Source organism: Balaenoptera musculus, chromosome 18 (genome assembly GCF_009873245.2).
Source record: "Balaenoptera musculus isolate JJ_BM4_2016_0621 chromosome 18, mBalMus1.pri.v3, whole genome shotgun sequence".
NCBI classification, from domain to species: Eukaryota; Metazoa; Chordata; class Mammalia; order Artiodactyla; family Balaenopteridae; genus Balaenoptera; species Balaenoptera musculus.
This window is the reverse complement of record NC_045802.1, coordinates 70,209,655-70,222,718: the sequence shown is the minus strand read 5'-3', so window position 1 is coordinate 70,222,718 and position 13,064 is coordinate 70,209,655. Positions and strand designations below refer to the sequence as shown.

The following is a 13,064-nucleotide window of genomic DNA, read 5'->3' as shown; positions in this document are numbered from 1 at the left end:
CTCTGCTCAGGAAAAAAAAAACCCTGTTCTGCCCTTTTGGGGGTGGGGAAGGGGCACTGGTGGGGTGGCTTTTCTTCTAGAATCTGTTTCTGTGGTAAATGTTTGATTGAGTTAGTGGCTCCTATTCAATCAACTTGAAGATTATAACCACTTTGAAGGCTTAAATTTTTTTTTTTTTTATATTAGGTTACACATGTGTGATTGGAAAATTGGTGATTTTCAGACCAAAGAAAATTATACCAGAACTTCGGGACCCGTGTACTTTTTCCTCCCCTTTTTATGAAATGAAATATGTAGTATCCTTTTATAGCCTCACATCCCTAACCCTCCCCTCCTCCACACACGCATCTACATATTTAGCCTCTGAAATTCCCAAAGCCTATTTGTTCGCAGTTTAGACGCTTGTGATCACTTCTCTGCGGTTCTCGACTGCGCCATTTCACAGGTGAACCCAACAATTATCCTTTTGTGTTTTTGGCCCATTCAGTGCCCAGTCTACCTTGTTGGTTTTCTTCTTTATACAATCATCAATTCTTTTTATTCAGCAGTGACGCTGAACATAGCAAGTGCCCAGGGATCTTTTCACATGAAACCTGTCTCATGCATTTCATTTTCTCAGGCCCTGAACTTCATTTGGCAACTTTTTTTTTTTTTATTTTAAAAATTATTTTGTTATCTCTGGCATTTTCATTTATAGTGGCATTTATTTAGATCCGCACACGCAGAGGAGGTGTGTGCATGTGAGCTATGGTCCCTGGAGCTTTAGATAAACCCATTTTTCTATCACGAATTCATTTACAACTAAAGAAAGCAGCACACAGGTATATCTGAGACTCTCCTTCTGATAATAATTTCCATTATCGTTTGAATGGGAGAAATTCCAAGCTTAAAGTCTGGTCTGAGCAGAGGACAGAGGGGTCTGCGTTCAGCAGCGTGCAGTCTGCAGAAGCTGGTTGTACGTGCTGCCGTATAAACCACGTGTCAGAACAGGGATTCTGTCCAAAGCTGCAGCGGACACTCACCCTTCCCCGAGCACAGTACGCCATCTGCCGATTCGCACAGACTCCGGCTCTGTTCCTCCGTCAGGTTACACTTGCGCGGATGCTGGCAGAGCTCCCCGAACCATCCTCTCCCGCAAACGCAGCGACCGCAGGAACACGTGCCGTGGCCTGCGAGGCAACCACGGGGTGGGGTGAGAGGAGTAGATGGGCAAAGAGCCAGCTGAGTCACAGTCTTTAGGAAAGAAATATGTAAACCAGAGTATCTCATTTCCTATCAAGCCAACACACTGTCTTCTTACGCACTGTTTGGCGTGTGAGTGTTTAAAAGAACTTCGCGACAGAGTTCTAGCTGAACACAATCCTCCTGAATGTCGCATCAGAGATGGATTCAAGAGAGAAAAGAAAGCTTGAAACAATTTAAAATGGAATGTGACCATCCTTTCTTGATCCACAGTACTTCTCCATTTGCATTTTTATCAGGATGGAGTCTTCAGGCTTTTCCTCACTGTGCACACCCTGACACCCAGACCAATTTGCAAGGCTGGTCACGTCACCACTGCCTGCCCCATGTATTGATTACTCTCCTATCGTTTACAAATAAAAACCAAAGGTTCACCTCCATACAAATGGCATCTGGTATTATATTACGCTCTCCCTGTGCTCCTCTGCTTGCTAATAAGAACAGATATAAGTGTAAGTAATGGTGTCTCCCTGTTGCTGTACAGAAGTTGAAAACAGCACGAGGCTTAGACTCATATCTTTTTCTCCCCTTTGGTTTCCGTCACTGGCTCCTGGTTTGGGGATGTTTATCTTTGGTGTGTATGCAACATTGTATCTGTGACACTTACACACTGGCGTATACATCTGTCTAGTCGCTAGCCACCAACACTCCATTCAATTGCATCATCTTCCATGTTAATTTCTCTTTCTTCCCATCAATGCTCTATTCTTTTCCTATACGTGCATTACCTTACAGCCAGATCTCTCCAAAGAGAACAAACAAAACAGCTATTTGTTTGGTAAAATTTTACTAATTACTATGAACAGAGCATTTTGCTAGGCACCAGGGGATGCAAAATCAAATGGGCATGGTGGTCCCTGCCTTACTTCCAGGGACATATCAAATCGTCATTCAGACTGCTCAACCCCACTGGATCTTTTGAGACCATTCTGCCTTGACCATTTGCTCTGGCAGGATCTCCGATAGTAAACTTCTTCCATCTGCCTCTTCCTACACTCATTTCTGCACAAGGAGGGATTGGTAGCCAACATTTAATTGTTTGCAATTCGTTGTTAAGATTAAAAAACCTAAGTACTCATGACCCAAGTGATATTTCTCTGTAACACGTGACCATCTGGAAGTGAATGGAAAGCAAATGGGAGGCAAACTTAAAAGACACCTGGATTAACAGACCTATTTCTGCCAGCCTCGTCTTGTCCATAGGTTGATTTATTGAACTGCATCTCACCACAGCCCTTTGAGTCAAGCATTATCACCATTTTACAGTCAGGAAACTAAGGCTCAGAGAGATTAAGTAATTTTTCCTCAAATCACACAACTCAACCATACAGGATCAGAACCTGACTCCAGTTTTCTCTAATTTCAATGTCCCCTTGTTTTCCACGTCACACTGCCTGTATATTTCATTTTGGAAAATAAACAATGACTATCAGTCTGAGACACGTAGGAGCCTTTTCTTAATTCCTGTCTTTTTAAACTGCTGCATAGTATGAAGGTATACATTTGACGTTCGTAGGCACTTTCTTCTTAAGAAGTCTCTCCTATACTGGTTTTCATGACATTGGACTTTCCTGACCCTTTCAACCCTCCTCCTTCGTCTACTTATTCCTCTACTTTTTGTCTCACCCAATTAATGTAGGAATCCCCTGATTGTCTATCCTTAATCATCTTCTCTTATCTCTCTACCATTTCTCTCTTGAAAAATTCATCAAATCATAGGATTTCAGATAAGCACGATGATTATAGGGCTCTATCTCCAGCCCCTCAATCTCTCTTAAATTCCTCTCCCGTGATTCCATACTTCGTATTCTACTAGCATCAGAAATTGATACATCGAGACCTGCATGTATAATTTTCTTTCCAAAAGCTACTCTTCTGTATCACCCATCTCTTTTAACAGCCCAACTCTCCTTCCAGCCAACCAGTTCAAAATGATTCAGATCATACTTGACTCTCTCTCACTTCCCTCATCCAAAGAGCTGTCAGATCCTGTTGAAACGACCTCAAAATTTCCACTCCTATCACCATCAGAAACCTTTGAGAAACCTTCTGTCACGTCTTTCTCCAATATTCTCACTCTCAGCGTCCCATAACATGACTCTACTCACGTCACAGCCTTGAGATCTAGGACTGTGTGACTCCCTAATGCTTATGGGATGAAGTTCACCTACTTTAACCTTCCTTATGTCTTAGGTTCCTGAAGTAGATTCCCAGCTGCTTCTCCAACCTTACTTCTTCTCCCCTTCATACACTTCCTGACCCACTCATCTTTCCCGACATAGTTCCGGTGTTTTCCAGACTTCATGACTTTGGTGAGACAGGAATCCATGCCTTCTACTCTACACAACCAGATCCTGCTTAATTTTCAAAACTCAGGGAAAGTGACTACACCTCTGGCAGATTTTTCTAATATCCCCAAGTGGAATTCATCTTCCCCTCCTCTGAATTTCTATACTATCTTATTTTTCACCTCTTGTGTAACATTTTTGTCTTCTACCTTGTAATATGCAGTTATGTATCAGATAGACCCATTACTTGACTGATTTCTCTGATGGTAGGAATCACGTCTGATCCATCACTTTAGTCTTCAGAGTGCCCAGCATTGCCTTAGACATAGTGGAGCCTCAAAAAACACTTGTAGAGTAAGGTTATTTTTCAACAAAATCCCTTTCTTATTTTTTCCCACAAATCCCAACTGACAACCATAAACTGAATACAGGACATGTTTACAGGTCATCTGGTTAATAAACTGTCCTTCAAAGTCAACGTACTGTTCTTTGATGGCTCTGTTTTATTTCTATGTCCTTAGAGTGGAATGAAGTTAGCAAATCTGTGTAAGAGTTACATACTCAATGAATCGTTATGAAACTGATTCTATCTTGACTTCTCCAATAAAACAAAAGTCCACTTAAAGTGAAGCCTACTTTAGAAGTTCAAGACAAGTTATCCAAGTTATCCACCTTTGGAGGCAGATAATGTGTGATACAAAAAGAAGGAGAAGGAGAAGGAGGAGGAGGAGGAGGAGGAGGAGGAAAAGAAAAAGAGCTTTTAGCATCAATACCATCAAGCTATGGACTTTTCAAATGTTTATGCTTCTTACAAGCCCTGGGTTAGTAAGAATTACCATCATTTGACATAATTGGAATAATTTAATCTCTATGGCAGAGAAAGACATTCTGCCTTTGATTTAGGATATTATTGAGAATGACTAAATGATGCCTCACCACAAGTAATTTAATATAAAATTTATATGCAAGGAAATAGGAGATTGTTTTTCACTTATTAGCTCATTTATCACATCCTTCCACAAAGTTAAGTTGGCATCTAGCCCGGACAATGGTCAAAATGCATTGGTATTTAAATGTTTTGCTTTGCTATTTACATGACTTCTCTTTACTTAAAAAATGTTTTTTAAAGCTTTCAATAATATCTTCTTTATAAACTCTAATAATTTAATCATCCACTCAAGAACTTTTTATTATGTACTAGGCATTTTACTAGCTCTACTCTCATGGGCTTATAGGCTACCAGGGGAAAAAACAAATAACAATGAGGAAACAAGTACACTTGCGCTATGGAAGAATTAAGGAGGGTGTTGGTAGATTCAGCAGAGAGAACATTATAAACTGGAGTGGCCAGCTCTCTGACACCCAGCAGCTGAGAAAGAGCCAGATAGCTAACGTTCTGGAAAAGCTAATGAAGATTCTCGGAATAAGAAAGAGCTTCACATGTTATAGGCAGTGAAAAAAAGGCCAATGTATTTGGAGAGTAATGAGTAAGAAAAAATGAAAAAATAATAAAGTTGGAGAAATATTTAGGAATGAGAACATAGAAAATTATTTGTTCTTGGTAAGGCGTCTACATTTTATTCCAGGAGGAAGGGGAAATCATAGAAAGGTGTTATGCGAGAGAGGGATGTGTTATAATTTATGGTTTGCAAATTCATTTTGGCAACTGGGTGGGAGAAATTAAGGTGTGTTGGGAGGAAGTGAGGATGGGGAAAGTGAGAGAGTATTGCAGAGTCCAAGTGAAAGGTGATGCAGGCTTCAAGCAGGGTGGTGGCAGTGCAAATGGGGAGAAGTGGCTGGAGATCTACCTTGATGGGGGTACCCATGGAACTTGCTGCTGGATTGTATGTGGCAGGTGAGAGAAAGAAAGGACTAGTTTTCTGACTCAAGAAATCCTGTGAGTAACGATGGTATTTCATAGATATGGAAGCTGCAGGAGGGAGAGGTTGAGGGCAGAAAATCAGTTCCATTTTGAACCTTGTGTGTCTGAGATACTCTTAAGACAACCAAGGAGAGGCCAAGTAAGCAGCTGACACAAACCTGGCATTTGAGGACAGGTTGGAGCTAGGTCTGTATGTGTTGGAGTTTCCAAAAGGAGATGGCATTTAAAGCTTTAGAAGTGAATGAGCTCACCTAGGGAGAAATAAGTCTTGAGAAACTCCAATATTTAGGGTAGGGTAGAGGGGAGAAGCCAGATAAATAGCGTCATCCAGTCAAGAAGAAGAAAAATGAGATGACTGTGTTGTCTTGTAAGATGACAAGGAGAGTATTCCATAAAGGAGGCCTATTGAGTAGAATGGTCCTGAAAATTGGAGTTAAAAAAAAAAGACCATAAAGGTCATAAGAGTAGTTTCAGTCAACTTTTGCCAGACCAACCCTACTAAGTTGTCTCTTAGGCCTATGAGTGGAACACCCAGGGTTAGCAGAACTGGGAGAATCATCTATATACACCATTCAGTGAGAACAACATCTCTGCTTGGTGGTAGAATCCACAGTGAGGTTATCTGTGTATAATAAGTGTATGATAGATCATTCAAGAATGAACCTGTAGAGAGAACCAGCCTAATGAATCATTTGAAGTCCACTAAATCTGCCTTCACGTGACTTCCCAACTCTTCATACAGGTGAGCAATTTTCCATTCAATTTTCATTTCCAGTGCCATTCATCCTCTCCCAGATACTTACCTCCTGGCATCTGGCACTCCCCCCGAGCAACAGAAATTTTTCTTCCTATTCTCTTCCCTTCCCCCACACCAAAATATTCACCAAGAATGCTCTGGATAAGTGTTGTCCAATGTAGTAATCACTAGTCAATGTGACTATTTAAATTTATTAACATTCAGTAAAATTTAAAATTCAGTTTCTAAGTTGCACTAGTCACATTTCAAGTGTTCAACAGCCATATGTGGCCAGTGGCTACTGTATTGAATAAGGCAGATGTGGAACATTCCTATCATCTTTGAAAATTCTATTGAACAGTGATGCTCTAGACAATGACATTTCCAATGAATCCATGGGCTCTGAGACACACTTCCTCAATACACTGCAGCGACGGTTCTCAATTAGGAAACTGACACATGAAGGTATCTAATTGCATCAGATACTACATATTGCCTGCCCAATACTCTTTTCCCCTTGTTATTACTAGTGGAAGCCTCATTTTTTTCAGAGAGGTGATAACAGTTCATCTGGAAAATATTTGATTACTCAGGCTCCTTTTGACCTAGAGGTGCCCCTAGGACTTAGTTCTAATAAGTGAGATATAAGAGAAAATCTCTTGGGTGAGGTTTCCAGGAAAGCTACTGTCTTCCAAAGAAAATGGGACAGACTCAGCTAGCATGTTATCCTTTGCCCTTTGTCCTTTGTCCTATTTTCCCTTTCTTCTTTCCTGGAAGATGAACACAATGGGAGATTTTCAAGGAGTGTGACGACAGAAGTCATACTTGAAGGGCAGAGAGGAAATGAAGAGAGAAGGTGTGTGGGACTCTGACGGCTCTCAGGTAGTCACCTCACCATCCATCCATCCCTGAAGTGACAATCTGCAGGCTTGTAGCTGAACACAGTCCTAACTGGTTGTGTGGTGAGGCCATTCAAGATGGCTGCGCCCCTGCTCTCTGTACATCCCCTGCTCGACCAGTCCCTGCTTCACTCACTTGACTACCCAATCCTCTCAATTATAGGCTTAATAAACATACTGTTTATGTACTTGCCCCTTGCCCCAGCCCCTGGTTGCCCTGGTAACTGATGAGCCAACCTGGCATCAGTTCCCCCCATAAATGGCAACCTCCTCCTCCCTGGAGTAGCAAAGATTGCTGCCATGTCCTGCTGTCTGCCATAAATAGTGCGGTGTCACTCCAGGATCTTTTGCTGCAGACTTGTAAGATCTCCTGTCCGATAAACGATTGATGTCTCTTTCTTCAGTCTCCAGGTTGGGCAACTACAAAGCTTATAGGCCTGCAGGGTGCATCCCAACACTGGTACACTTACAAACTCAGGAAAGAGGTTTGTGATTTTAAGATGAAATTTGGAGACAAACACACTGCTACCCACATTGTCCAGCTAAGAAAGGCGTGGCCTGAGTGAGTGGTCTGAACCTTCCTCAGTGTGAGAGTTCCAGCAATGCCTGGGAGGGGGGTAGTGGTCACTGCACTCATAATCTCAGGCTGCCTGATCTTCTTCAAATTGCAGCTACAAACCAAAGAACTCCCTGAAGAAATGAAATGTGAACTGACTGTATAGTTAAGAGGTGGTTCTTCATTATCCCTTCTTGTTTCTTAAATTGGACTCCTAGTCTCATTTCAGGAGCAGAGAGGACAAAGGAAAAGCAATAAGCAGTCCACTTCTTAGTCTCAACCTGGGTATATGGAGTACAGGAGGGAGATCTCTGGTTTAGCTTCTATTAGTTCAAAACAATTAAACACACATGAGCCAACATGTAGATATACTTTCCTTATGAAATTGTAAAATCAAGTACCCTAAAAATGAATACATCTCAGGGACTACCTCTCTGGACGAAGTGTGTTTTTTTTTCAGTAGTGACATCTGATTTAAGAAATCCATGCATTTGTAGGTCACATAAAATTTTTACTGTTAATAGGGATGTTTTGAGAAGATCCACATGTGGTCTATGATCATTGAACATGACTTACCAGTAAGTAAGTGAGGCATAGCCTTACTTCCTATTGACTTTCTCTTTGCCCGTCACTGTCATGACCCTCATTTTCAGGTTGTAATTTTGGTGTAATCAAAACTGAACTGCTTAAAATTATGTAATTGCTTACATTCAGCTTCAGGTACAGTTGCTCATTTACACCAGCCTCCCAGAATTGGTTTAATCGCTTTCAGTGTGATTGTTGGGAAGGTGGATAAACATCATTGGCTCTTGGTTCTCATGAGCCCGCTGATTAGGTAGGTTTACAGTTATTTTTGGTTTTACTTATTCCTTGTTTGCTAAAGTGCTCAGGGAGTCCCTGCTTTGGAGCCAGGGACCCACAGTTTGATCTCTGGCCACACATTAGATATGTGCTTCTTGTCCGTCCCTCCAGGTGAAAGGCCACAGACACTATGGCTCGGTGTCTGGCAGTGAACTGAGAAAATTACCCAAATTAGTGATGTCAATTTTGTTCCCAGAAGCTACACCAGAGGGATGATGGTAATCTGTTTCACACACCCCTAGTAGTGAGATTCGTTCCCCACTGGCTGCCACGTGATGGGGAGACCCAATGCTTTGAACAAAGTAGCTGCTATTCCTTCCTCAAGGCACAGAACTGCTGATTCGTATGATGCCAACTTCCTTCCAAAACATTCTGTAGCTGGTGAATCAAGAAATCTAAAACAGATGTATTTTTTTGTCCTGTTTTGGAGGTGGACACTTCAATGAACTCCGTATTGCACAGATGTTGAGGCTTCTCTGGCTTAGAAGTCTTATGCCCCATAGGAGCCCAAAATCTCTTCTAATTATTCCTTCAGCATAGCTTCCAGAAAACCCGCAAGGGACGTGCCTGGTGGCAGAGTCACAGCACTCATGGAAGCCAAAAACCATGGCATTCCCATAAGACATTCATAGTTCATTCACAATCCCTCCCAATCTAGTTGAAATTTATCGATCACAGGTCACATTACCATGAGCAATGTTGCCTGGTAACATTGGCATCTACCATCTTCATCTGTTTCCAGGGAGCTGAAGTGAGGAGGTTAACAGAGGGTCAGAGTCTCTTGCAGCAAGGTAAAGGGTTTTGTTAGCCTGTTGTCCATATTATTTCTAATACTGTCTCCAATACATCCAAGTTTTTCCATCTTTACCATCCTCCATCTAGCTAAACCACCTTCATCTCTCACCAGGACTCATCTCCTAAATCCACGTTCACCCACCAACCCCAAAAATACACACTCCTTCCAGCAATCCAAACTTCACCTGGCAGCCAGAGGTACTTTTTAAACAGGATGATAACGCTATTGTCTTGTGTAAACCCCTTGTATGGCTTCCGATCATCGCTTGAGCAAAGCCGCAAATCATTAACACGGTTGACAAAATCTGTCATACCCTGCTCCCCTTTGCATTCTCATCTCCTATCACACAGGGTTTCTCTCCAGTTCTCAAAAATCCCTTGAACATGTCACCCTCCATTCCCGCATATGCCTTGGCACACTTTGTTCTGTGACTCCTGGGTCGCACCCATCTCCCCTCACCTGGCTACATTCTATGCATTCAATTACCAAGTATGGTGGTCATGATGCTTAGCTGATTAATACATGTCAAGCATATGTCATGCATCATATCGTTTCTACCAGATATGAAGGCATTAGCGAAGCCTTCCGTAGCCTCCAGTCTATGTCAAATCCCCTATCATGTATGTTTCCATTGAACTAGTGCTTCTCCTTTCAGACCATCCACCTCATTATCCTTCCTTTCTCAATGTCATCCTTCAAGCATAATCATCAACTCCAATAGATTCACCAGTGAATCTCCAGGGCTGGCAAACAGTTTTTGAGCTGTTTGAGCTGGAGCTCAACAAATATTTCTTGAATTAAAGAAAAAAAAATAAACGATTACTTCAGTTTCAACCATGCAGAATGTGGAGGAATTTCCACATTGGAAATATTTAATTCGAATTTGAAGAGTATGAAGCCAGGAGGGAATGATGCTAAGAAATCATCTTGGCAGACACTGACCTCAAGATAAAAGAGGAAGAAAGAAGCGGAGATTACTCGAGGACAGTAAACAGTGAGCAGAAAAGACATGCAAAGGCCATTTCTAGGGAAATGCTGAGATTTATTGGTAAGCTCTGAGAGATGAGCAAGAAAAAAAGATCAAGTGGTTATGAGAGAAGTGAGAGAAGAAACAGGGGGAAGGTGTTTCTGAGGCCCAGGAGACCATGTCAAGGGGGATTCTGAGTAGAGTAACCACAGCTCTATGCTGAAAAGCGGTCACGTAGAATGAGACCTGAACGGCACCCCGGATTTGGGCAACTAAGAATTACGAAAAACCACAGGGAGTCGGTTATACAGAATGGTGGGAGACAGAGCAAGTTTCCATGGGTTGAAGATTGAACCAAGAGGAATGCAGACATACAGGTCAGAGGTAAAGGCATCAAGGAGATCAAAAATATTTAAGGACATGCTTGTGTTTAAGGTGCAGTGCTGGCCTTTACACGGAGTAAGTATGCAATGCGTATTTGCTGATTTAATTATTACATGATAGGATATTATTAAATAAGAAGAGATGTTCTTATGATAATGGATGTTTTTAGATAGACTGAGAAATACAGAAACTTTGGCGATGCATGCTCTTACTCAAGCCCTAATGGCCAGTGTCTTCTTACCCGTGCTCCTCCCTGCTTGCAAACCCATGAGAAGCTTCTCCATGGAAGGTGCCCTGCTGAGTAAGAGCCACTAAAAATACTTCTGAGATGCATATGGCCCCTTTGATTTGGTAGCTCAGTGTCAAGTGTGAGGATAGAAACTGCATTATGCAAAAAGAACAGACAGGAGAATTCATCTATGCCGTCCAAAATTGAAGACAAGACAGTCACAGTTCTGAATAAACTGTGGTTACAAAAGGAATTAACAAGCAAATGTGGAGCTCTGTTCTGTGTCGCATAGAGTTTACTGGAATCCACAGCATAAAATTCCACCTGAGCGGTTATGTCTTTCATTCTCTCTATATGTATATAACACTAATGATAATAATATCTAATGTATATACATATGACACATGTGCTAAGTACTTTATACACATTAGCTCACTTAATCTCACAATAACCCTACAAGAGATATATTATAATCATCTTTTATAGGTGAGAAATGGGGGTTATGTAAATTGCCTCAGGTCATATGGGGAGTAAGTGGCAGAGCCAAGGTTGGAACCAAGAAAGCCTCATGCCTGTAGTCTTAACTACTGTACTACACTGCAATTTACATTTCTAAATAGTTAAGTACATTTACATAAACGTTTGTGAAAGGAACTTGTGATCCCCTTATCAGCAGGTTTACTATGTCATATACTTTAACACTGAAATTACTGTACGTTCAAACTTGTTAATTAATGGCATGTTTCTTGTAATTTCTGTCCAGAGAACAGCTGAGACATAAATGAAATTCAAGGCTATAATAGCCAAGGCTCAAATAGTTCCTTCCATAAAGCAGTGCTCAGAAAATAGAGGAATTAAAAATCACAGTACCTTGATTAACTGTCTTAAATCATAACTGGAGGCCAAGTGCAAAACTCATGTGGGAGGTGATGTTTCCAGTGAGAACATGAATTACAGTTGATCTTCACTATTCGAAGATTTCGTAATTGGTAACTTGCCTACTCTCTAAAATTTATTTCTATCCCTGAAATCAACACTCGAGAAGCTTTCCAGGTCATTTGAGAACACGGGCCGAACGGTGAAAAAATTGAGTTGCCTGAGGTTCACATTCCCAGCAAAGATCAAAGAAGGTCACACTCTGCCTTCTTTGTTCAGCTCTTACACTGTAAACAAGTGTCCTTTTCCCAATATACTTGGTGCTGTACATTTTGCATTTTTGTGCTTTTTGTTGGTGATTTCAATGTTTTTAGATGGCCCCCAAGTATAGTGCTGAAGTGCTATCCAGTGCCCCTAAGTGCAAAAAAAGGCTGCGATGTGCCTTACGGAGAAAATCTGTGAGCCAAATAATCTTCATTCAGGCGTGAGTTATAGGGCTGTTGGCCGAGTTCAATGTCAATAAATCAACTACATATGACACAATATGTCTGTACAGAGACACACACATAAAACAAGGTTATGTATTGATTGCTTGATAAAAATGCTGCAAACAGAGGCAGGAAACTAGCGAGCCCCGTATTTCCCTCAGGAGCAGTGAGTCAGTATTTGCCAAATCCCTGTTCAAGACAACTTTATAGACCACAGCCAGCATGAATACCAAGACTAGACTTATCTTGTTGAGGAGCACTAACAGAGTATCAGTGTGGACTGTAAACTATGTGCAGCTTTTCTAGCTACATGTCACTTCAGATACACATGAGCTGACCACTGAAGGGGACATCTCTCCCTCTCCTTCCTGGAACTATCCCCCTCCAAGCAATAGGACTGACCATCAGAGTAAAGAGTCACAAAAATCTACACACTGGAATGTGTACAGATGTGTGCATAGGCCCTAGTGCAGAACCTGTGGCAGAATTTAAGGCTCCAGGCTGTCAACTGTGCTGCAGAGCTCAGATGAAGCAGGAGAAGGTAAGTGAAGCCAATCGTTGTTACCTACAGACAATCTTTTAAATTATTGGTATTGGACTTCCCTGGTGGCGCAGTGGTAAGAATCCACCTGCCAATGCAGGGGACATGGGTTCAAGCCCTGATCCGGGAAGGTCCCACATGCCGCGGAGCAGCTAAACCCATGCGCCGCAACTACTGAGCCTGCGCTCTAGAGCCCGCGAGCCACAACTACTGAGCCTGCATGCCACAACTAGTGAAGCCCACGCGCCTAGAGCCCATGCTCCTCAACAAAGAGAAGCCACCGCAATGAGAAGCCCATGCACCGCATCGAAGGGTAGCC

At 41.9% G+C, this 13,064-nt stretch overlaps 1 protein-coding gene across 2 annotated transcripts in view; it reads right to left on the bottom strand.

Annotated features, from left to right (window-relative positions):
• ITGBL1 (integrin subunit beta like 1) overlaps nucleotides 1-13,064 on the bottom strand; it is a 211,786-nt gene that overhangs the window by 8,243 nt on the left and 190,479 nt on the right. For both annotated transcript variants that reach the window (XM_036831493.1, XM_036831494.1), the window contains one exon: nucleotides 1,023-1,169. In XM_036831493.1, coding sequence (XP_036687388.1) covers nucleotides 1,023-1,169 — 147 coding nt within the window. The remainder of the gene's footprint in view (nucleotides 1-1,022; nucleotides 1,170-13,064) is intronic.